Genomic DNA, 25,494 nt, shown 5'->3' with positions numbered 1-25,494 from the left:
TTTTAAGTTTTAAGTTTCTTAAAAATGCTCGTTTGCTAAAAGTCGAATTATAACAAAATTTACAAACTTTTGATCGTATATCGAACGATCGCGATCACAGGCCAAAACTTAACGGACGCATTTCAAACGATTTTATCGTAATTGCTCGTTTGCTATTCTCGTTAACTTTGTGGTTGTTTAAAGCAAACGCATACCCTTATTTCACATGATAAAATCACTTCCCAAATTTTTCTTTTTTTTTTTGAAAATTCCAAATTACTTAAATATATGATATCGTCAAATATGTATTAAGCGGATTCACTGTGAGATACGTTAGGGTGAAAAAACTAACACGGTAGCAGCCTAAACAGTCGATTTAACTCAGCGTGCTAAATCAACCGTTCAGACTGTTTTTTCTATTTCTCCTAGATACCTTTGATAAAACACATTGAGCCTGATGCTGCTAATATATTTTTTGTTAAAAAATACTTTAAATTTGATTTAAAGCTTTTAGTTGCCAAATATAGTGTCGTTAATTTTACTAACCAGCTTCTAATTATTTAGATACTGCTTTTTAAAATTTAACTGGTTTAAATTGAATAGTTCATTTTATATTATTTGAGTATACCACATAATAGCATTTCATTTATAGCATGATAGTAATACTTAAACATTTTTTAGTAAGGTATCAAACTGTTGACATTAAAATTTTATATTTTAAACAGTGCAAGAAATGACTCAACCTTGCAAAGTTGTTTTGGAAAAATATGACCACGAATCTAATCATGTTCCATACCCAATAACGAGAAAATTATCAATCAGAATTAAAAATAGGAGTTTAAAAACAGGAAAAATTATGGATAAAACACAGAGGAATAAACTTGATATTGATGATTTAGTAAAATTTCCAGAACCTTTGTCACCTGTTAAAAAAATGAAAAAATTAATCTTAAAAAGAGATGGTGAAAGAATTATAGCTGTTGTTTTTAACAAAGACCCTACTGATGATGATTTCACTGCTGTTTTAGAATATCTAATTCAGAAACACAAAGAAAATAAAACAAAAACATGGCAAGTTTTTACCTCTGAAGCTAAAAAAGACCATAGAATTAATAAAGTTTTTTTAGCTGATCAATATCCTATAGCTGACAAAGTTCCTTTAGTTAATCAAGATCCTAAACTTGACAAAGTTCATTTAATTGGTCAAGATCCTATAGTCGACAAAGTTCCTTTAGTTGATCAAGATCCTATATTTGATAATATTCCTTTACTTGATCAAGATCCTTTATTTGACAATATTTCTTTAGTTGATCAAGATCCTTTACTTGATCAAGATCCTATTGTTGATCAAAATCCTATTGTTGAACAAGAACCTATTAATCATGATCCTATAGTTGATCAAAATCCAATAGTTGAACAAAATCTTTTGGTTGGTCAAGATCTTTTGAAAAGTTCAAATGATTCTTATGATGAAGACATTGATTTTACAATAGTTTCTAGAAAATCTGATTATGATAACAGTTCGAAAATTTCTTCAAGTCTAGAGAATACTTTGTTGAAAACAGCCACTAAATTTGAAGAAGAGATTTCAGGTTTGTTATTTTGTGAATCTCTTTAGATTTTAAATGTTTTTCAAACTAATGTCAGATCAAATTTATTCAGCACACAAGTACCTATACTGAATACACAAGTAAATGTTAAAGAAAGTATAGTTTTGAGAAGTAGTAGATAATAAAGGGTATTTTTTGAGCCAACACTAAGTTAGAATTTATTTTATGCTCTAAAAGTATGGAAATTAACTCTGAACTTTGATCAATGATTAAACTTGAAGAAAATGTTATAAAAATGTCATAATTTCTTTTTTATGTTTTTTTATTTAACTATCTTTTAAGTCATCTAAGAGTAACCTATAGCTGGCAGGGGAGGGGGCAACAGTAAGTTTGTATATCTAGAAGAGCAATTATTGTAATAATAATTTAAGGATCCAATGAGGAAAATGGAAAATAAAAGAGTATTTAAAGTAGCCCTTAAATTCATACAAATTTTTGTATCAAGTTCCTAAATTTTTGATGATTTCTGCATCCAGATATTTGTGGAAATCTAAGATTTTTGTTCTCAAATCATTGATCATTGGAATACTTTGAAGTAATAGTTTTTTGCATTCTTTTGATTATTAGTGATGTTTAAAAATTCTTACGTGGAATGGTATGGATCTGAGTTTAATAGATAGATTAATCAATTATCATTTTCACATTTCGATTATTTTTAAATAATTGTTTGTTTGTTTTTTTTTTTTTGTTTTTTTTAAATTTGTACAATTTGTGCTATAAATTTTTATATTATCAGGTCTTTTAACTATTTTTTTAGTCCTTCAAATCCCCAGAAAACATTTTTTACACATTAATGTATAACATTTGATAGTAATCAATAATCTATTAATTCTCATTAAAATAAGCTGCATAATTGCAGTGTAGAATTGTATCTAGTTTTAAAATAATCATTAGATAAATTAAATGGTTTTTTTTTTTATTAAGCCATAGGTAATTGCATTAATTCTTTAGCGAATTTCTTTCTAAGTTTTTGTTTTTAATAGTAGAGTTTTCATGATTGTTTTTGATTTTTATTTTTAATAAAAGCAATAAAAATGAAAGATTAATCAAACCTGAAACATTTACTATCAGCACAGCTCTAAAATCTTGTGAGAAACTGCAGTATGTTTCTTAATGATCTGATTTGAGAAGCCTTTTACTTTACTTTTTTTTTTTTTTTGCTACAGTTATTTTAATTAGTTTTCAGACATGATTTGGAAAATAATATTTAGATATTTATTTAGTATATTGGGCATTGTGAGCATATAAATTTACAAAACTGTAAAATTTATGATTGTATTTTTAATATTATTCTCATAGTAGAAAGTCTTTTTACACAAATTTTAAGTTGAAAGTTTTCTTCAGCTAAACATTTTATCTGACTTCGGTTATAGAAAGTAAATTATATGTTTTTTGAAATAGATATTGTTTGGTGATTTTTTAGGATATATAGTATGTAAATAATACATATAAGTATTTGTTATAGATTGTGATGATTTTTAAAAGCATTTTTAAAATTCATTTTAAGATGCTTCTCAAAGTTCAAAGGTTGCACCAGATGATGTACTTTTTCGTGTTGCTGAAAGCCTCTTTCTGCTCAGTGAATCTGAAACAAATGCAAAATGTTGGTACTTTTCTTGTTTTACTTTTGTATTTTTTAGTTTTCATATAATTTAAAGAATTATTACCCTTTAAGTTGATCTTTATACAGATAAAACAGCATCTCACAAGTTGCCTTAACTACTAAATTAGTAACAACTTTGTAAAGTTGAGAAACTGTATACAGTTTAATTCATTTTATGTATATAAATTTTGATGGCAGCACAATTATCACTGTTTTATTTTTTTTTTTATTTTGAATATATCTAATTGATTTTACTGTTTTCAAATTTATGTAAATATTGCAAACTATGTAAATGTATCTGCATGTCCTATGTTTTTTTCTAATAATTATATTACTTGGAGTACAATTAAATCTTGAGGGGTTTACAAAAAATGGCATAGCTAGCATTAAATTGCATTTGACTATCTTGTAATTATATTCATGTTAAAGTGTCATCATTTTCCATTTCTCCAGTATGTATCATTTTGCTGAAGTGTAAACAATAGTTTCTTTATTCTCTAACCATGTCAACCTTTGTACCAGCAAAACACAATTAGTGTGAAGCACTGCTTTTTTGTTTCAATTTGAAGACAAGTGTAGTTGATGGACATTAACTGCTGTGAGAAGCTTAACATGCACTATCAATAAAAACATCTGAGTACTGGTTTCAGAATTTTAAAAGTGCATATAGAGGCCTGTAAAGTTTGAAAATGAGTTAGAGGGATTATTAGACTAAAGTTCATTACAAACTGAAGAGAAGCTCATTGAAACTTTTGGGCTCAACAAATGTTTTCAATCTCAAGGCCACAGATGCAAAAACAAGGAACTTGGATTCTGTATGAACTCAAGCTAAGAAAGGTCAAATGCTTTTTTTTTTCATGCACAAACAATAACTCTAAAGGCAATATTGGAAGAGTTTTTATAATTGAATCATCATGGGGGATGAAAAGTGAATCCACTGCGACAACCCAAAACAGCACTTCACTTTTTGCAAAGAAGTCAAAAATTTGATTGATTCTTGGAGCACTTCAAAAGATGAGAAATTTTTTTAATCCAAAATATGCATGCTGCCTGAAAAATGAGGATGAGTTGTAGGGAACGATTAACAATACTTTGAATATAATGCATTCTACCAATTTCTCTGAATAAAGATTCAATGTTACAAAAAAACCACAAAATTTATTTGTACCTCTAATATTTCCTCAAATTCCTTAATATTGCCTCAAAACTTATTTGTACCTCTAATATTTTCAAATTTATTTTGATTGCATGTCGCTGTACTAGTTATATATGGGTTACATCTAGTTTGTCTATCTTGCAAGAGGTATTTAAATGGAACATGCGTGAAGCACGGAGATCCAATGAAAAAGTTAAAACAAACAAAAGCTGTACTTTCTCTCCCTATTGGTATGACAATTCAAGAGTCTTCAATACCAAATGCTGGACTTGGTGTTTTTGCAGTTGCTGTACATGAGGCAGGTTCAGTGTTTGGAAAAATGGAGGGAGAAGTCCTCAATGAAAATGAGTATAATGCCAGAGTAAATAAAGCTTATGTCTGGGAGGTAAAATTTTTTAATTTGATTTGTTTTGTTTTGATAATTGGATAATTTCTAAAATCACATTATAATTGGATAATTTCTAAAATCACATTATAATTGGATAATTTCTAAAATCACATTATAATATGTTAGAGAACTAAGTGCTATGTAGTTTTATTTTAGTCAATATTTAAATATAATCAATTAAAAAGATAATTTTAAAATCTTTCATTTATGCAAATATTATTTTCTTGTATAAGTAGATTTCTAATTTTCTATTGGTAAGAGTTAATACTTGTATTAGTTTTCACTCTCAAATTTTTATATTAAATGTATAAACATCAATTTTACATATAAATTAATACATTTTGAGTTTACTATGTGTCGATATACAAGTTAGTACAATTTGAGTTTACCATGTGTGTGTCTATATGTAAAAATACTGACACATTGTTAGTAAACTCAAATTGAAATTTTAAATGCTGAAATCACCTTTGTTCATTTTTTAGGTATACAATGATGAAAATACTAAAATTCTGCATTACCTTGACTGTCAAGATGAAACAAAAAGTGACTGGATGAGATTTGTTAATTGTGCTCGCTTTGAGGAAGAGCAAAATCTGATAGCTGAGCAATATGGTGATGGAATTTACTACAAAGCATACAAAAAAATATTGCCAGGGGATGTAAGTAATGAACATTTTTGAATGGATAAATTTTATTATGGAGATTATGGTAGCCAATATAAATTTTCATTTGACCATGATTTAGTTTAGGCCATAAAACATCAAATAGAGGCTGATAGAATCTATCTAGATTATAACCTAGAATTTGTAAAAATATATTATGATATATTTTTACTAATTCTAGGTTGTACATACTTTGACAATTGATAGTGCATTTTTAAAAAGATTTTTGAGATTTTTGTTATTTTTGTCTGTTGTTTTTATCTGTTATTTTTGTCTATTATTTTTGTCAGTTATTTTTGTCTTTTATTGAATACAATGGTTATATACTGATATAATTAGTTTAGTTGTTTAGGTGGTTGGTGCAATCTTTAATTTTAAAAGATGATGAATAAGAAAACTTTGCAAATAAAAAAAAAATAATTTTAACTATAAAAAGAAAATAAGTTTAAAAAAAATTTTTAGGAGCTTTTAGTATGGTATGGAAATGCTTATGGTAATGAGCTGCGTGAGATATTTGTTGCATCTTCTAATTCAATTAAAGGCATAAGCAGCAATGGTCAAACAAAAACAGAATCTTTTCCTGATGAATTAGGTTATGAAAAACAAAATTTATTGATTGATGACATCATTCTTAATGAAAGTCAAAGTTTGGTTATCAAGGAGGACTTATTGCTGGAAGAACGGAATTTAAAAGAAGAAATCCAAATGAGAAACGAATCACACAATGTAGATGTGGATATTAAGGATCTTTTAAGGCAGCAAAGTGAAAAATGTTCTTTTCTAGAGAGTTTATCTTTCGTCAATGAAAAAAGCGATGTTTTATGTAATCATGAAAATGCAAAAGAAAATTTAAATATTGCTGATCGCACTGCTTTGTTTGATAAAGACATTTTAACAAAGAATCTTCATGTTAAAAACGATGCTGTTACTCAGTGCAATCCAATATCTTCTAACCCTGAATTTGGAGAAACTGATCACTACTGTGTGCCTCCTTTCCATTTAGAGGAGAAACAACAATTACAAAATGGCCAAAGTTTTGACTTAATTTTAGATTCCTCAGGTATTTATAGTTTATTTATTTTTAATCATTTTCAATTTTTAGTTTTTGTTGTCATTTTGTCTCTGTTTTTTTAATTTAATTGTCTTTTTCTCTTATGCTTTTCCGTCTTTTTTTCTTATGCTTTTTAACGTTATCATCATCATCATCATCATCATCATCATCATCATCATCATCATCATCATCATCATCATCATCATCATCATCATTATTATTATTATTATTATTATTATTTTTATTATTATTATTATTATTATTTTTATTATTATTATTATTATTATTATTATTATTATTATTATTATTATTATTATTATTATTATTATTATTATTATTATTATTATTATTATTATTAACATTATTATCATCATCATCATCATCATCATCATCATCATCATCATCATCATCATCATCATCATCATCATCATCATCATCATCAATTATTATTATTACTATTATTATTATTATTATTATTATTATTATTATTATTATTATTATTATTATTATTATTACTATTATTATTATTATTATTATTATTATTATTATTATTATTATTATTATTATTATTATTATTATTATTATTATTATTATTATTCTTTTATTATTATCATTATTATTATCATTCTTTTATTATTCACTGTTAAAAAAATATCGCGTTTTCTACGGAAAATTTCCGGCAGCTACGATGACAAAACTTCCCGTTATTTTACGGAAAAACCCATCACATGTAAACGGAAATTCTGTAAATAAACGGATATTTCCGTTTAAATACAATGGGTTTTTTCCGTTTATTTCCGTTAAATAACGGGAGGTTTTGTCATCGCAGCTGCCGGAAATTTTCCGCATATAAACTGAAATTTCCGTTGAAAATCAATGCGTTTTCCCCGTTAAACAACAGAAAGGTTGTGGCAACTCAACTGCCGTATAGTTTTCGTAAATGAAAGGAATGTTGTTCATATGAAAATTTAAAAAGTGAACATTTTAAATGTAAAATAGATTGAATGTTATCGAAAATATTATCTAAAACAAATCATTTTTGATTTACAATAAAATATTAAATTTTCCGTGATTAAATAATCAATTTGTAAATAAACAACTTCAAATAAAAAATAAAAAAAATAGTTAATAAAGTATTAGTACATAATAATATAATTATATTACATAATCCTATATAAATTTACAGTGGGGTGCAAAAAAAAAGCCACACTCAATTTTTTAATAAAAAAAAAGCAATAAAAAATGTCTCAAACTCATATAATAAAAGTGATATAAGACAATTTTGATAGAAATGCTTTTGACATTATTCTATATTGCATATAATAAAAAGAAATTAGGATTTGTGAAGTATTTTTCAAGTTTTAGTTGTATAAGTACTTAATTGGCCACACTTTGTTTTTTATGACTTCTGCGCATCTAGAAGGCATACTATCTACATGCCTTTTTAATAAGTCATTTGGCAAAGCATTCCAACCAACAAGAAGAGTTTGGAACAGTTTATCTTCATTTGTTGCCCTACGATCTTTCAACTTTTTATCCAATATAGACTATAGGTTTTCAATTGGATTTAAATCAGGAGACTGTGCTGGCCAAGACATAACTGGTATCAATTTAGATTCTAGATATCTCTTATTCAACCGTGCTGTATGTTTGGGATCGTTATCCTGTTGAAAGATGTAGTCACCATTAGGAAAAAATTCTTTTACACTTGGTCCAAGTTGATTAACTAAGATTTTGTGATACAAATGCTGGTCCATGGTGTCTTTCACCCGGTAAAGTTGTCCAACTTTGTGTGCACTAAAACAACCCCACACATTGACCTTTTTGTCATGTTTAATGGTTGCGTTTCATGTTTGGGGGTTGAATTTTCCCCAATTAATTTCCAACAGTGAGGTCGACCATTATAAAACAAGATGAAAGGAGACCCGTCGCTCCAAATAACTTTAGCCTATTGTTCACATGTCCAATCTTTGTGCTCAATGCACCACTTTAATCTTTTTTTGCGATTGATTTCACTAACAAATGGTTTTTTTATTTGCTTTCCAGAAAAAAATTCACCTGATACTTTTATTCGATGAGATATTATCCACTTTGAGATATTAGTAAGGTTCAAATCTAGTTTTATCTCACTACATGTGATTTTACAATCTTTTTTGACAACATTAAGAATGTAGCGATCTTCCTTTTTTGAAGTTTTAGGTTTTCTCCCTGATCCAATAGAGCTTTCAGTTGTACCATTTTGTTTGTATTTCTTCACCAATCTGCTAATAGTGGAGTTTAAAACGCTCTACATAGCTTCTATGAGACTCTCCTCGGTCAGCAGCTTCAATAATTCGTCCAATTTCTATATCCGTTTGCTGTTTTCTAAAATATTAAATGTGCCCATATTATTCTGTATCTCTAATGATTTTTGTTATATAAATATTAGTTTATATATATGCATACCTCTTCTTTCCTGAATTTTTCACTGCCACATCCAATTTTTTTTGTTTTGCTTGATTATACAATTTATACTTGAAATCAAGAAAAAATATCAGTGTGGCTTTTTTTTGCACCCCACAGTACATAAAAATTTATTTTTATCTAATATATATATATTAGTTTCGTAAAATATAAATAAATCAACTCAAATGCAAAAAAATATAGTATTTCCTTTCTTATCCATTTCGAATCAACTAAAAATAAAAATGCATGAGTTTTTGAGTAAGGAAACATTTTAATATTTAATAAAGTAATAAATTTAAAAAAAAACTCATTGTGTGCAATGATTGATTACTTTAAAGTTGTTACTCTATATGACTGATTTAGCGAAGGCCAATTTTTTACCATTGTTGGTGCCAGTACTAAATTAGATTTAAATTAAAATTAGAAAATTAGATTTTTTTATATTATTAAGTAAATAAAAATCTTTAGAACTTCTTTGAAATCAAATTCTAATAATCAATTACTAAATTTACCTACCAAATAATACGATGATTTTTTGAGCAGCAGATAAATTAAGAAAAAGTTTAAAACTCTATTTTAACTCTAATAACAATTATTCATTCTAATAAACATTTTAACAATCTAAATGTTCTTTTCTAATCTTTAATAAAAATTTATTTTGATTTATTATAAAACCATTTAAAAAATAAAATTTTAAATTTTTTATACTAAGTTATTTTACTTATTTTATATACCATTGTTATATATTATAATATAATGAAAAATGAATATTTTATAACAGAAAATTAATAACTTTAACCCATCTGGTCCTAAATCATCGCTAAAAAAAAAACTAAATTTATGAAATAACATTTCATTATTCTAAGAATGTTTGAAAATTAACTTTTTCTTGCTTAAGCTAAAAATTGTTACAAAACCACTATATCTCTCTTTATTACTAATATTTTTGCTAAACACAAAATAATTAAAAATAATTAATTTAATATCCCTGGAGTTGATAATACATCAGTATATATATATATATATATATATATATATATATATATATATATATATATATATATATATATATATATATATATATATATATATATATATATATAATATTTATATAAATTAATATACAATATTATTATATTTTATAAAAAGTTATGTTATAAATATTATATCTAGAATGAAATCCAACTTTTGATAAAAGCATTACAAATTTTTCAGTAAATAATCGAAGAAGAAGAAGATGCAATTGTCAACTTTTATAAATATTTCTATTTCTTTTTGAAGCTAAATGTGTACCCAAATATAAGTTTGAAAAATCATCACTTATGGCGGTTTAACATGTTGATTATAACTGCAGTTATTAATACAACGGAAACTTCCGTATTTGAAAATTTGGCCGCAGATACGGAAAATTTCCGTACATAATGTATCTGTACATCCCATACATGGATATACGGATACTTTCCGTGCAAGTAACAGAATATTTTTCCGTTTTTTAACGGAAATTTTTAACAGTGTTGTCTTAATTGTTATTGTTATTATTTTTTTTTTTTTTCTTATCATTGTTATTAATATTTCTTTGCATTTGTCACTATACATATTTTCATTACGTACTTTAGCGTTTACAACAAGTTTTATTCTTTTTTATCAACCTTAAGCTGGATTCATCAAGTTTAGTAGTGTTTTAATAATCAATTCATAAAACCTTTTTGTTCTCTTTAGATTTTTTCTTTTTAGAAAGTTTTAAACAGCTTTCTTAGCCTGCAACTATGTTTATAATTTTGCAATAAATTCTATTATTATTATATAACAGCTTTTCACTTTAACAGTATTTAAAATGCCTTTAGTAAATACTCACAAACCTGTTGTATCTTCGCGTTTACTTGAGTACCGTTTTGGGAACGAGACGCGATTTCAATGCCAGATTTGCTTCTCAACGTTTGCAGATAAATCTAGTTTATTGGTTCACACGTGCGCTGTTTTTACGAATATTAAAAGCTACTCTTGTTCTTTCTGCTGCAAAAAGTTTGTAAGAGCTGATAATCTGCGTGGACACATCAGTGCTAATCACGAAAAGGTCTTGCCTTTTGCATGCAATATATGCAATCGATATTTTAAGCGAACAGATTTACTAGAACGACATTTAAAATTACATGGCATAATGAGAAAATTTGTGTGTAAAATGTGTGGAGGTCACTATCATAGCAATTACACTTTAAAAAAACATATATGTGTTCGTCAACAAGTCAGTAAAGAAGCGCTGGAAGGATTTTGCAGTCGCTGCGATAAAACTTTTACTGATATTAACAGACATTATCATTTAGTTCATAAAATTAAATCTTCTAAAAGATGCGATGTGTGTGGGCAGTTTTATTTGAATTTAGGTAAGCACATGACGAAACACAAGTTTATAAAGCAAAACAGAATTAAACCAAACAACGTGCATATGTAACAAACAAAAAAAAGCCTTTTAACGTTTTTAAAATAATTTTTAATGATCATAATAAAATAAGATAAAATGCGCTATAAATTTCTTCAAAATTGCAATTTTAATGACCGATTTAATTATGTCATGTCTTCTTTTGATGATCCCAAGAACTTGTCATTATCTTAATCCCAATAGAATATTCTTCAAAATCGCTCCAAAACAGCCATTTTTTTTTGCTTTAAAAATATTTATAGGGGGAAGGTGCCTATGATGGCATAGCGCCTATGATGGCATACTGGTCATATCTCCAAAAATATTGGTTTTGGTGCATAAGTAATTAGACCAACATGTGTATATTAGTAATTCATTACTTCTGGTAAAAATTCGTCCCTCTGTCATGAATAATGCTTTTGCAATCAACAAACATAAATTTTCGCATGTGGTGTTGTATTTTTAATGCCCTCATATATTTAGGATTACGATTTTATTATACATCATACAGAAGTGAAATTTTCATGCAATTCACCTGCAGGTTTTGTGCATTTATTAGAATACTTGTTTTAATGCTATGTGTAGAGTAAGGAAGACACAGCTTGTTTTAATAAATATGGTGACTTTCCTATGATGGCATACCGAGGAGTTGCCATCATAGGAAAGTCTGCAAAATGAATTGAAAAAAATGCCTGAAATAAAATTTAATGCGCAGAATAAGGTGATCAGGCTAAGAACAAAGATGAAATACAAGAGTTTGAGAAACCAACACATTTGCAGTTTCTAATTTAAATTTGAAAATTAATCACTGCAAATGCTCACGTGATTAATTTTCCCATCCCTTTCCCTTTCCTGTAGCTAAAAAGGATGAGCGGAAACTCACCTTAATGCTATTACAACTTTCAAAATGAGTGTTAAAAAACAAAAATGTAGTTTACTTTCAAGACCAAGAACATACCAAGATAAGAGATGGCTAAAAAGACTGTTTACGACCTTATAACTCGATTCAAGAAGTTCTAACAAGATTTAGCTCCTCCTGATACACCCAAGACAAGATTAGCGAAAATTTACGTGATTTAAGAGGAAAAGTTTTTTAACTTCCTTGTGCACCAGATTTAAATCCACTTGATTACTCAATCTGGAAATACATTGAGTAAAGGGCTTGAGTATCTCCTCATAAGTGACTGCCCTAATGATCTTCATCATTAAGCAGTGGAATGTCATACCCAACGGCGTGCAATCAAGAAGAGCTGTAAGTGGTCTAGAATCGAAGCTGTGCGAATTAATTCGAATCAAAGTGGCCTATTGAGTAATATATTTAAAATTCAAGTGAGAAATCTTTAAAACAAATTATTTTTCCTTAAAACAGTTTTGAATTCACACTTTTTTTTGTTACTAGGTTTTTTTAGTGATTTTAAGGTGCTGTAGATAATATAATTACAAAGTCTCTAAAAAACGCAAAATGGCGCAAATATTTTTTCCCTAAAAATTACTAGTATTGCTAATGTATTAGTAATGTAACGTATGCATAACTAAACATCTATAATTACATTTTTACAAGATAATAAAAAAATTTGTTCACATCATTTTAACGGCATCATAATTCTGGCAACATCGTTACTTAACAATTTAAGTGAAATTCACAGTATTATTTTAAGGACACCCATACGATTTGGGATGCTTGCAATCTAAAAAAAAAAAAAAAAACTCCACGTCAAAAAGAATGCTTTTCGAAAAGAACCTTTATTGATATTAAAAGAGATTTTAAATCACATTTTTTCTTCATCAAGATTATTTACCATCAAACTCATTGATATCAATATAAAAATATCCCTGCACTTTTACAAATTGAAGTTAAAATATTTTTTCACCAAGTTTAAATTAAGGAAACCAAATTGCTGCAGAACCTCGTGGTCAAATAGAAAATAATTGTAGAATAAAAGTGTATTTTTTTTGGGCTTATATTCTTATCGTATTTTTTCATGTAAGAGCTAATGCTGAATAAGTTTAATTTACTGAAAGATTTGAAAAATATACGAGAAAAGAAGACATTGCACAAAAGTTCAGAGCTGATTATGAACCCTTTTCGGCAATTTGTTTTCTTTGAGTTTCCGAGTAAAAGCTATTATGGTCCAATCTGAACACGAGATTCATCATTTCTTGCTCTTTTTCGGTACTCGACACCACACTTAGCTTGTCCAGTAAATCAATTAAAAGACTTGAAAAATTTATTTCAAAGTTCGAAATCGTTTTCTCGATTTCAATTGAAGACATCATTTTGTCAAAATGATGCATGGAAATTTTAGAAGCTGTTCTAGAGGATTCGCTTTCTTGAGGCACCTCGACACTTAAATTAAACCGAATTATACAGTTACTAAACGTCACGCACACAGCCATTAGTTTACTAACAATTTTTAAGAGTTCAGGACTTGTTAGCATACAGTCTTTTAAGCATCTGTCTAGAAAATCGTTATGAAATTCTAACACCCCATCAATATTTACGACTGATCGCAAATTAATTTCCAGAGTATGCCAATTTGGCTCAATCACTTCGAACATCATGTAATATTCAAAATTTTGCACAAAGTGGATCATGCGTTGACGAAGCGCAAACGCAACAGAATACCATGCTCGGTTATAAAACATATGCTTCTTTGTGGCTTTACTACTTGACCATAAGTTGCAAAGTAATCGTTCGACATGCTTTGCGTAGAATAAATGTCGAAACAGCATCTGATACTTAGTAAGAGCTTTTTTGCTAAGAATCAAAGATAGCGGCCATTTTACTTCATAATCGAGTGTAAATGCTTCAAGTCCCGAAATTTGCTGTTCGGCAGTATCTCGATGATTTGGAGCGTTTTTATCACTGGTTACGGATAAAATCCTTAACAACTGAGAAATCAGATCGTATGGTAGTAAATCACACTTAAGATCGTCTTTAAAAGGATCACTATTAGCAGTGCTTGTACGAACTGCTAATTCTAATAGAGCTTCAAGCCGAGTAGGTACTATATCTAAATAAATATATAATAAAAAATTTGACACCTATTTATTCAAAAAGGACTTTATATAGTTTTATAACATTGAAAAAAATAAAAAAATTCTTTTACTCTTATACTTATTATATTGTAAAAAAAACACAAATATAGAAAAAAGAGAGAAATATCAAAAATATACCATCCATATTTTTTTTTAGCTCATCTTCTGCTAAATCCATAAATCCAACAAAAAAATCTCCCTGATCTAACAAAAAATAATGCTTGATAGACTGTAATCGTTGCAAAAGTTTTTTCTCTGTCATTAGCATATCCAATAATGTGTAAGACGCATAATCGTAAGCCTTCTCAATATGTTCTACATAGTCACGTTCTCTCAAACAGTAAACAATCTCTTGAGCATGAGGGCAGTTTATACTAAGGCCACACTGCCGTATGACGTTTAAATATTTTCCAGTTCGTAAAATCTTTTCTGCTACTCTCTCTAAAAACTTTGGAATTCTCTCTCTTTCAATTGTATAATGTTGCTCCCAATATTGATCATTAAAATCTTCAGCAACTCGTTCTTTATGCACAGATTCGTGTTCTACTACAAGGAATTCACCATATGGATCTTTAATCACTCCTGTAATAATGTACACCAAAATATAAGATTGAAATTTTTAAATGGCTTTGCATATATACATATATGTAACATTTGATTACTTTAACATTTGTGTTAAACTAGTAATCATTTATGTAAATATATACTATAAAGAAAAATTCATAAATACTGCATACCCTCATAAATCCATCTTTGCATTATTTCAAAGTATGGCACACAAGCAGCTTGTGTAAGATACAAGCACAAATCTCTTCCTTTTGGGTCACCAGTATATGCTTCTGTTTTCTCATGTAAAACAGTAAGTATTGAAGCTCCTCTGCAAGATCCCTTTTCTATCATTACAGATATGTGGGAAAGAATATCCAAGGTCTTCATAGAAGGCTGAACATAAAACCAAAGTTTTTGCAACGTAAGAAGACCATTTCTAAATTGCTTCTCAAGCTGAGCAACAAAAACAAAGTAGTCTTTGAGAAGAGAGCGCATAGCAGAACATAAGCCATGACTCACAAGTCCTTTCTCAAACCGTGAACCTTCTTCAATAAACTGACACACTGTTGAATAGTTAATACAAAGAGGTAAAATTCGGTTTATGATTTCTTGAAAAGAGCTATCTAGCGTTCTGTCAATAACAAAACTAGGTACCTGTTTTTTCACCACTTCATCTTTAATTGTTATGTATTTTCCTTCCACTCCCATAAATAAAAATAGAAGATCTTCAATTAACATAATTTGTTGAGCTTTCAATGGTAAGGTTCCAATAGCTATGGGCTCATTGTAATTTGAGCGATATATTTCAACATAATTATGAGTTAAGAAAGGTCGCTCATATGTCCAGTTAGGCAGAACTGGCAAACCTTTTCCAAGTTTATTAGCATGTTTATCTCGTAATGCTTTAACAAGATCATCAGTTGAGCTTTGAGAGGCATTTGCTGATATATTTGCTAACTTGGTTTTAAGATCAAGTACATCTTGTTGAGACATAAAAGATGACTTAGGGATAGATTTTACAAGTTCCTCAAGTTCTTTTCCTGTTTGAGTTAATGGTGCTGAGTTTTTTCTACTAGCACCAGCAGTTGACTTAAGTTTTCTGCGTTCTTTTTCATTATTTTCAACAAACTTAACAATACTCCGCTCTTGAACAATTGAAGACAGCAAGTACACAAAAGAATCCAACTCTCTCACATTTTTTAACTTTAACTCCTCATACTTTTTTTGAAACTCTGAAGGTACTGGACTGTGTTCAGCAATTTTTCGCTTTGCAGTGTGGCTAGATATTTGAGAAGTAACATAGGGGGTTATATCTTTTGTGAGAAGTTCTGCATAAACTTCTGGTCCATCGCCACCTTGAATATCAAAAAGTTTAAGTAATTCTGATGCATGATGATGAACCTTAAACTCGCTCATTATGCTGTTAACTCATATCTGATTCTGAAAGATAAAAATGTTATTGCCAAGAGGTAGATTACGTCTTCATTATTTCTTTGAAAAATGAAGATGTAATTTACTTCAAATATGAAGCTTTTTAAATTTTAAATATTTTTTGAAATTAGTAAATTTAAATTTGAAAGACTTAATACAAAAAAAAAAATCAGAGCAAAATCCCAAAGCACTCTTTTTACATACTCTTACTATAATAACATTCTTACAATAAAATTTCGATACAATAAATCACTTTGTGTAAGAGGAATTACATCAAAGAGAAAACATTTAACTAATTATAAAAAACTGTTTCATAAAAAATCTTATGCAATAAATAAATCAACAAAAAAATGCATTAAAATTTTTTTATAACAAAATTTTATATTTCTCAACACGAGGAACTCTGTTAATAACTAATCTTCCATCATAGGATAAAGATGCAAAAGTCCATGGGTCTGCAACAGACCATTCAACAGCATAAACACTGTCTTCATGCTCATCATATATATTGATGATACGATCAGAATCTGGTTCTTTTGATTCACTATTATCATCCTCATCAATATGACCATATGGTTCAGAAGACAATGATGCAATGTTGGATAAAATAACACGACTATCGCTGCTAGACGTTAAGACTAATTGATCATGAAAATTATTGTATCGCACACTCCATATCCAATGTGAGTGATCTGTCCTAATCATAAGTGGGGAATTGGTATTCCGCGTATCCCAAAACTTAACCTTGCAGTCATCTGAGCAACTAACTAAATAGTATTGTTTATTAGGATTAAAATCCAAATCACGAACAGTTTGACTGTGCGCATTTTCGATTGTAAAAGCAACAGACATACTACGCAGATCATAACCTTTTACTGCTGTATCAATTCCAGCTGCTATTTGTGATCCACTATGATGAGGACTAAATCGACCATTACTGTATTGCAATTGAACTTTTCCATCTAAAGAAATGCTGTTTGTAAGTTGTACAGTATTATTATCCCAAATATCAATATGATGCTCTGATAGTGTCACTAATTTGTTACAATCACCAGCTGAGTTCCAAAGAACTTTACGAACATGACCATGCTCTGTGTTAAGGTCACAAATATGTTGCAAACTATGATATGGGTTTAATGATTCTAACATATTATGAGAACTTGGTGGAGCAATATCATCTAATGGTGGAATTTGCCACAAGGATGCTTTTGTTTGGATTTTATTATCTTCTGAAATATTGTAACAAGTTGAAATAACATTTTTATTTGAAGGATTTGAATTTATGTCCCATATTTCCCCAGCTTCATGAGTCACTATATTTTTATTGATCAAATTGCTTTCTTCATCAAAATCAACCAAATGAACCTGGTTTGTACGTTTTAAGGACTGTGTGCCAACAAGAAAACGAACTGCATCTGTTTCTCCATGCTGTGGGCATAATGCACGAGCTTGAAATTCAACACCATAAATAACTGCACCATCATCATTCATTGTTTTCTAATGATATTTTCAATAAACTTAATGTTTCTATAAAAAAAATCTTAAAATTATTTTTAAAAATAACTTTTTCATCAGTGTTAAATGAGTGGTGAGTCTTCTTTTAGATTGTGAATTATCAATAAATAGAATAGTTGATAAAAATTAAACAAGAAAACTAAGGCTATTTCTTATAAATGTTCTAACTATCTATTTAAATTTACAATAAACAAAAAGATGTTTGTATCTGATAACAATTCCTAAGTGTCTGAAATCATTTTTTATAAGTAGTCTTAGATGATTAATTCCATTTTTCTGGATTGGATAACTTTTGGTAAGTTTCTTGGTGTATGAAAATCATACACTCCAAAAACTCTTTCACCAGAAGAAAAAAAGTAAAATGCACTTGTTTATTTAAAAAGTAATTAAGAAAACAAATCAAAAAGTTAATGTCTATAATATTTAACACAGAAAAAACAATTTCTAAAAAATTTAATCATGAGGCACAATTGTTAATTTCTTCAATTATTTTGTCATGAACACTTTCAGAAACTGAAGATTTATCAAATGGACTACTTGTGTTATCTACTTGTGTTTCTGTAATTGAGAAGTCAATTGAATTCTCCTCAATTGATTGAATCATTGATTGTTCTAATTTAAGTTTTCGTTTTGCAATAGCTTCTTCTCTTTTTCGCAAAATACTCTCTCTCAAATTTTCAGTTATTACTACAGATGATTCAGGCATCATTTCAATTAAATTTTGTTTTGATTTGTTAGGTGAGTCTCCGCCAAATAGAATTGAATTACTTTCTCCTCTAGGAGATTCATTGTTTATATTTGAAGAACGAGCATTAGAAAAAGGCATATTTCGACTTTTATTTCGATTCTGCTGTAAAATGCTTCGAATTCCATTTTTACTACTCAAATCCTCAACTTTTTCTACAAAATCTTGAAAACAAAATTTGGGGTAGCACTGCTGAGCCCAATACTCATAGCGCTTTAGAATTAACTTCAAATTTGTGAGTTCATGTCCTCGACCTGCTTTAAACTTTAATCCTTGAAAATAACTATTTACTTGAGCAAGTCCTTCATGGTTCTCGTTTAAGAGCCATGCTTGGTTGAGGGCAGGAAGCCTGTTAACAGTTTTCCTTTTTTTTGGTGCAACTTCTGTGACAGTAGCTTCATTGTCATCTTTACTTGTTAAAGATATTTCAAGATCTTCTCCAAACAAATCTTCTGCATTGACTGGCTCTTCATCAACCACTGGATGATCATTATCATCCTCACCACCAATCATGTTAAGAAACTGAAATCCAACAAGACTTTAATGTTAAGCACTTTAGTGTTTCACAATAGAATCAAATAGTAATTGTTATTTCCCTAAAATATTAAAGGTTATGATTGGTGCATAGTATATATGAAAATAAAATTAAAAAAAAAAAAAGAAAGAAACTTAGCTGCTGTAGAAAAAAAACTTTAGATTTTATAACAATCATTTTGCAAAATTTTTTTTTCAAATTAATTTATGAGAACATACAAAATGCTTTTTTAGACAGTATCAATATTTTTAACTGCCTTTAATGATTTAAGCCATGCAGCCATTAGTGACCTTAGCAACTTGGAAATAATTAAGTGAATTACAGATAAAGGTATAAAGAACAAAAAGTAGTAAGTCAGAGAGAAAATAGTTAAAACATAATGGAAAAAAAAAAAAGCAAAAAAAAAACAACATTATAATGAAAAAAGAGAACAAGATATATTTACAAGACATCATAGCTGATTAATGGTTAGTAAAAAATCAATTAAAGTGAAAACAGAGATGTTTTATTTAAGCAGCAAACCTATCCAAAAGAGAGTAATGGGACCAAGTTTTACTTGATTTTACAAATCTTAAAAAAAATTAACAAATTATCTGCATTTTACTTAAATTGTAAGCATTATTGTTGAACAACCATAATAAAAAAAGAAAGAATTAAAAATATCACTAATGTAATGAGAGAACCAATCAAACTTATCACTAATGTAATGAGAGAACCAATCAAACAGGTAAATGGAAATAAATACCAATCAAAACCATCAAAAAACACTGAAAACCATTTGAAGAATCTTATTTAACAAAGAGCATCAAGATTGCTAGGAAATGATCTAATCTTTATCTTTCAATAATTAAAACTAAATTGAAAATAAATCTATTTTTATTGAAAAAGTCAAATACTAAAAAAACTAGTAAAGAATTGCAATGTCAAAAATAACAACATGAGCTTGAACAAAACAAAAATATGCTGAAGCTATTTTTAATGAACTGAAAATTGAATTCAAATATTAGGGGACTATGATTAAGATAAATTTTCTGATCCAATGGTTTTAACAGAATACTGTGTTCTTCAAAAAAGATAAATAACTTTTCTGATCCAAGAGTTTTAAGATACATTGATGCATTCTTTATTTAAGATACATTGATGCATTCTTTAGCACAAAATGTTATTTTTTTAAGCAAGCATCTAAACTCTTCATATTTTTTTCAGCATACTTTCAGTCCTAGAAGTAATAGAACTCAGGTGTATACTCTGCTAAAAGCATCAAATAAGTTGCATGAAAACTCATGTAATAGGTTTTGTGAAAAAATAGAATCAAGGAAATCATTTGGACCAGATTTAAATATCTGATGGAGCTGTTGATTGAATAAAGGTGTAATTTTTGCCATAGGAAGCCCAATTTCCTTGAAGAATGAAGTGTTTGCACATGATTCAATGGAAACAATTGCATCAGGGTCTAGAAATAAAAATAGAAAACAATTTTAAAATTTTGTAAATTGAAATCAAAATTAGGATGTGCTTGCACATACCAATATTTATGGAGGCACAAATAACTGACAGAAAAAAAAAAATCTAATATATTTAAACTGCTACCAATTTCCTCTATAAGCTAGACATGAGGTCAAAAACCAGATAAAAATTGTGTTTTCCCAATATTGCAAAATATGAAATTATATTTACAACTTTATTATTATAGCAAAGTTAATTTATTTTTCTTTCAAAGTTATTCTAAGTAAATTTTTCATTTTTTATTTTATTACAATATTGCTTCCACACTCTGTATTACACCAAATTCAAGAATAATTCATTTATATTAAATTATTCTTGAATGTAGTATAATACAGGGTGTAGCAGCGATTTGCGAACTAATTTTTTGACTAGTGTAAATAGAATACTTCTGCAACTTGTTTTTGCTTTAAATCTTGGATTTGAATAAAATTGTGAATAAAAAATATTTTAGTTAAAAGTTTTTTAATGGAAGCCAAAAGAACTGAAGTTTTCAATTTGATTTACGAGGCCTTACCTGTATGTAAAGTGGTTTGTATTTCTGGAGTAACTAAAACAACATTTTTCAAAATGAAAAAACATGACATGGCTGAGAGAGACCAAATGCCCTCTCCAGTGAACAAAAAAGTTGAAAAAAAGTTCAACAAAAAGCTTCAAAAGCATGTTGAAGAGAATTCTACTTTTTCAATCAGAAAGACAGCAAAACTTTTTAACGTGGATTAAAGGATAGCTAGAAGATCTCTAAAAACACTATGACCTACATGCCACCTTTTGATAGAAAGGCTAAAAACTTTGAGATAGGAGCAATCAAAAAAGTTTCTGAATCAGCTGAAAAGCCATGCTTTGCCAACAGTCAAACATTTCTCAGATGAAAAACTTTTTAGTGTTGACTGTGTGATCAATAGGCAAAATGACAGATTCATTGTGCAGAAGGGTGACAGAGCACCACCTGTGTGTCACACCAAGCACCCTAATTCTTTCATGATGCTAGGAATCATTCCTTCTAATAGAGAGAAATTTCCACTAAACTATATCAAAAAGAAAGAAAAACTTACCTCTTATGTGTATATTAGTTTACTAAAACATTATGTGGTGCCATGGCTGAAGAAGACATTCCCTGAAGGTGACTACATTTTTCAACAGGACATGCAAGGGACTATATAATCTTGTCATGGGTCCAGAAATACCCAACAATTTCTTCAGCACAATATAGCTAAGTTCTGGCAAAAACACTTTTGGCTACCATCCAGCCCTGACCTGAATCTCCTTGACAACAGTGTGTAGTGCATAACTGAGAATAAGGCTTGCAAAAAAACCCATTCAAATGTCAAGTCACTAAATTCATCAATTAGCCGTGCTTGGAACTCAACTTCAAGGGACTATTTAATCAGCACCTGCCAGTTCTACCATCCTAGGCTTGAGGCAGCAATCAAAAAAAAAAGGAGACCTAATTGAATGTTAGATGGAAAAAGCATTTATCTTCAACTTTTCTTTTATTAATATTTCATGAATATAATATTTTAGTGCTTTAAAAAATCATTTTGAAAAATGTTCCAAAAAGTTCGCAAATTGCTGCCACATTATGTATGCATCAGTGTGTTATTTTTGTTTTCTTTACATATATTTATATGATAAAACTATTTTTGGGTGTTTTTCTTAAACTTTTACTGAAACTCTTTATATTATAAAACTTGCCCAAAATGTAGTTTGAATAATTAGAGGGAATGTTAATTACTACAATTTGAAAGAATTACATCTGGTGCTTTACTATTGTCAAGAAATCTATAAAACTTGATTGAAAATATTTCACTATTCTAACATTGAAATGTACAAATAAATTGAAGCTTTTGTAAATTTAAAGTACTATAAAATTTTATTGCTTAAAGAAAATTAATATAATGGAATCTCTAAACACTTTTTGTAATTTACTTGTAATAACTGACTTAAGAGAGCTAAATAATAAGAAAATGGTATAAACACTGCAAACTTCATACCCTCTTCATATCCAAAAAATGCATCCTTCATACCACTAATGACATTTTGTAGCCCACAAGAAATACATTCATCCAAAACTATTGCACAACTTTCATTACTCAAAGTCTCGTTTGTTTGAAACATAAGCCTTCTGTATCGTTCCTCAGTGTTTGAAGTTTCATTGTTTATCATATACCAAGAAAATGGATGTGAAGCAGAAGTATTATACTTTGATAAGATAAGCTTTTTTAACCTGTCTAACACAGTGTTAATGAGATTTTGAAGTCTCAATAATGAAACCTTTTCTTTTAAAGAAATGTTGCCAATGATTTCTATTTAAAAAATCATACAGCCAATTTAATAGTTACCTATAAAGATTTAAAACTAAAATCAACAATAAAGTAACAATATCAACACTGCTAGGATTAGACAATATCTATAATTATCTAGTTTAAATTCAGTAGTTTTAACCAAAAAAATATTAAAAGAATTTTTGTACTATATTCTAAGTTTATGAACTATTTTCATTCTCTAACCTTTAACACAAAACACCACATCATCAACAAGCAAAGATAGCTTAGTTTCAATGAAAACTTTTACATTGTTTAAATAACGTTGCTGTATATCACTAACATCCATTTCTTTGTCATACACTAAAGTAACAAACATGTAACCGCCAATGATATTTAGCTGAACTTTCAAAAGCACCAGAAGCAACACATTTGAAAGAACAGAAGCAATCATTTGAGCCATACTTAAAACTTTAATATTTTCCCAAATTTCAATTTTGTTAGCTGGATTTAACTTGAGAACTTCAAGAAACTCTTGAAGATTTGTTTTTGATGTTATAACTTCTTGCACATCTGGTAAGAAAGAAAGAAATGTTGTTGTACATGTCCTCTGATTTGATTCAAACAAATATTGTTTTTTTGCTTCTTGTTCTATTTCCTTCAATCTTAAATTTGCCCATTCATCAAATTTCCAGGAGACAAATTTTGTAACAGCATATGTTCCTCCAACTAATAGACCAGTGAATAAGATTTTTTTTCTGTGTCTTTTATAAAAATTGTACATTGAGGAAAACATTATAAGTTAACCTAAAAGCAAATGAAAAGATGAACAAGATAAAACATAAATTATGCTGCAGTTTTTTTTTAGGAAACCAGGTAAAGATGGCATGGAGAGCCATGACACATACTTCCTTCAGTATATATACATCCCTAGGTTTTTTTTTTATTTCGGAGCAGTTAAGGATAACCATGAAGTCTAATTCTTAAATGTAATTACCACACAATCAGTTGTTTGTAAACTTACGTGGAAAGAGGCGAAGAAAAGACACGTTCAAAGCTAATTATGGTGAACTAAGGACGAATCACTACTTAGTTTGACAGTAATTTATTGAATAAAAAGAACACTATGAGAAAGTCTACTTTCAAACGATTAATATAGATGTGGTCCAAACAGGGAAGATAATAAACAGTGTTACCACTGACAATTTTAAGATAAACCCAGATTCTTTCATTAAAAAGGTGGCAGATCCAGGGGGGTTGCAGCACTGCGGTAAAAAAATTAAAAAAAGTCTTTTTAACGATAATATAAATGTAAACAGGAATATGTGACATTACATTACATGTTAGTACTTCCCTAAAATGCCAAAAAAAACATAAACAGACTTTAAAGCAAGAACAAAACCTTTACCGTATTTACAGGGTTTTAAAGAAATGGTTTTTTAGTGTGACACCTCTTAGCCAGTGCCGTTATAACCGCATAGGTTAGTTAAGCTGCAGCCAAGTGTCAGCGTTGAAAGTATTTTTTTCTCTACAACAGTCTTTTTAACCCTATTAGCATTTTTATTTACTAGCGAATCTTATTTGTAACAAAAAAAAAATCAATTTTTCTAAAATTTAAATAAGTTGGTTAAGAAAAAAGCTATAATATCACAAACAAGCTTTCAAATCGTTTAATCGAAGTCAAGAATCCAACTAAGATCATCAGGATCTTGATAAATTTTGTACGCGTTTGCATTAAACTTTGCGGAAATTCTTTAAGGCGTCTTAAAGTCTTTGTATCAAAAGATTTTTCAGTTATTCAACTGGAAAATGAACAAGAAAAGACAAAAGAAAGCAATTTGACAGGGAATTAGAGCAGGTCAGAACAAATCAGATCAGGTCAGAGCAAAGACCAAAGAATGTTAAAACTGATATTAGCTATTCTGTTCACCGTCAAAAGGTTCAGTCTTTTTCTTTGCTTGTACATTATTCTGAACATCATAAAAACATCCACATTTACTCCAAAGGAAAACGATCCACTCAACTCAGTATTGTATCAAAACAGTGTAATAGTCAAAAATTGTATTGGCAGAACGAGCTGAAAAGAATTGTTGTTGTAAAACTCTTCTTCTCAAGAGAGTTATTCTTTTGCGGAAATAATGAAACTGTTTGATTGTAGCAAAATGGTAATTTATATGGAACAGTTGGATTTCTTAACCAGTTTGAACTACTTCTCCACGAACACGAACTCAACTCCAGATTCGTTAAAAGTTAATCAGTTAACATTTGTGTTTCGGTATGTTAAAGGTAGATGACTAATTTATCGTTTTTTTTTAATAACTTATCATTATATATGGGCATGCAGTGGACCATTTAGAAAATTTGAGTTTTGAAATTTTAAAGAAGATTACATGGAGAATTACAATAAAAACTGCACTTCAAACAAGATTTGAAAATTTTCAAGAAATTTCAGTTTGAGGAATACAAGAACAAAGTCAAAATGATGCCAACACTTTCAGATGCTTTAAAACGTATAAAAAAAGAGAAGTTATTACATGTTTTTTTTGAAGGCGCATGTAAAGAAATAGATTTTAGGGATGTTGTAAACTCAAGACTAGCTCTTA

The 25,494-nt window shown here is 28.8% G+C and overlaps 5 protein-coding genes across 5 annotated transcripts; 1 reads left to right on the top strand and 4 right to left on the bottom strand.

Moving 5' to 3' along the window:
* The first annotated feature begins 257 nt into the window (after positions 1–257).
* Positions 258–11,456, top strand: LOC145181742 (uncharacterized). The gene is made up of 6 exons (XM_090099826.1): positions 258–1,571; positions 3,097–3,192; positions 4,477–4,733; positions 5,219–5,395; positions 5,861–6,458; positions 10,739–11,456. The coding sequence occupies exons 1-6, from the start codon at positions 713–715 to the stop codon at positions 11,341–11,343; spliced, it is 2,592 nt and encodes an 863-aa protein (XP_089955952.1). The 5' UTR covers positions 258–712; the 3' UTR covers positions 11,344–11,456.
* A 1,616-nt stretch (positions 11,457–13,072) lies between these two features.
* Positions 13,073–16,340, bottom strand: LOC145181135 (gamma-tubulin complex component 2-like). Its single transcript, XM_080056145.2, has 3 exons — positions 15,087–16,340; positions 14,488–14,931; positions 13,073–14,324 (listed from the first exon to the last, which is right to left on the bottom strand). The coding sequence occupies exons 1-3, from the start codon at positions 16,312–16,314 to the stop codon at positions 13,384–13,386; spliced, it is 2,613 nt and encodes an 870-aa protein (XP_079912271.2). The 5' UTR covers positions 16,315–16,340; the 3' UTR covers positions 13,073–13,383.
* Positions 16,341–16,507: 167 nt separating this feature from the next.
* Positions 16,508–17,820, bottom strand: LOC145181869 (EARP and GARP complex-interacting protein 1-like). Its single transcript, XM_080057052.2, has one exon. The coding sequence runs from the start codon at positions 17,818–17,820 to the stop codon at positions 16,696–16,698; it is 1,125 nt and encodes a 374-aa protein (XP_079913178.2). The 3' UTR covers positions 16,508–16,695.
* A 383-nt stretch (positions 17,821–18,203) lies between these two features.
* On the bottom strand, positions 18,204–19,102 carry LOC145181185 (TIMELESS-interacting protein-like). The gene has a single exon (XM_080056212.2). It carries the CDS (start codon positions 19,100–19,102, stop codon positions 18,302–18,304), a length of 801 nt encoding a protein of 266 aa, XP_079912338.2. The 3' UTR covers positions 18,204–18,301.
* LOC145181184 (peroxisomal biogenesis factor 3-like) lies at positions 18,204–23,735 on the bottom strand. The gene is made up of 3 exons (XM_080056211.2): positions 23,138–23,735; positions 22,622–22,933; positions 18,204–20,577 (listed from the first exon to the last, which is right to left on the bottom strand). Exons 1-3 carry the CDS (start codon positions 23,685–23,687, stop codon positions 20,360–20,362), a joined length of 1,080 nt encoding a protein of 359 aa, XP_079912337.2. The 5' UTR covers positions 23,688–23,735; the 3' UTR covers positions 18,204–20,359.
* Positions 23,736–25,494: the final 1,759 nt, after the last annotated feature.

Source organism: Hydra viridissima, unplaced genomic scaffold (genome assembly GCF_058129835.1).
Source record: "Hydra viridissima isolate aposymbiotic clone 2 unplaced genomic scaffold, HvirCarnegie_v1 scaffold_10, whole genome shotgun sequence".
NCBI classification, from domain to species: domain Eukaryota; kingdom Metazoa; phylum Cnidaria; class Hydrozoa; order Anthoathecata; family Hydridae; genus Hydra; species Hydra viridissima.
Note: the sequence above shows the minus strand (reverse complement) of the source record. Positions and strands in the feature narration are given on the sequence as shown.

Excerpts from the sequence above, each read along its gene's own strand:
- LOC145181869 (XM_080057052.2), bottom strand. The coding sequence starts at position 17,820 with ATGAATGATGATGGTGCAGTTATTTATGGTGTTGAATTTCAAGCTCGT.
- LOC145181742 (XM_090099826.1), top strand. The coding sequence starts at position 713 with ATGACTCAACCTTGCAAAGTTGTTTTGGAAAAATATGACCACGAATCT. Across the intron at positions 1,572-3,096 it reads ATTTGAAGAAGAGATTTCAG|ATGCTTCTCAAAGTTCAAAG; the intron begins GTTTGTTATTTT and ends ATTCATTTTAAG. Across the intron at positions 6,459-10,738 it reads CTTAATTTTAGATTCCTCAG|TAAATACTCACAAACCTGTT; the intron begins GTATTTATAGTT and ends AAATGCCTTTAG.
- LOC145181184 (XM_080056211.2), bottom strand. The coding sequence starts at position 23,687 with ATGTTTTCCTCAATGTACAATTTTTATAAAAGACACAGAAAAAAAATC. Across the intron at positions 22,934-23,137 it reads TGTGGTGTTTTGTGTTAAAG|AAATCATTGGCAACATTTCT; the intron begins GTTAGAGAATGA and ends TTTTTTAAATAG. Across the intron at positions 20,578-22,621 it reads ATTTTTTGGATATGAAGAGG|ACCCTGATGCAATTGTTTCC; the intron begins GTATGAAGTTTG and ends TTTTATTTCTAG.
- LOC145181185 (XM_080056212.2), bottom strand. The coding sequence starts at position 19,102 with ATGATTGGTGGTGAGGATGATAATGATCATCCAGTGGTTGATGAAGAG.
- LOC145181135 (XM_080056145.2), bottom strand. The coding sequence starts at position 16,314 with ATGAGCGAGTTTAAGGTTCATCATCATGCATCAGAATTACTTAAACTT. Across the intron at positions 14,932-15,086 it reads GCAAAGATGGATTTATGAGG|GAGTGATTAAAGATCCATAT; the intron begins GTATGCAGTATT and ends ACATTATTACAG. Across the intron at positions 14,325-14,487 it reads GCTAAAAAAAAATATGGATG|ATATAGTACCTACTCGGCTT; the intron begins GTATATTTTTGA and ends ATATTTATTTAG.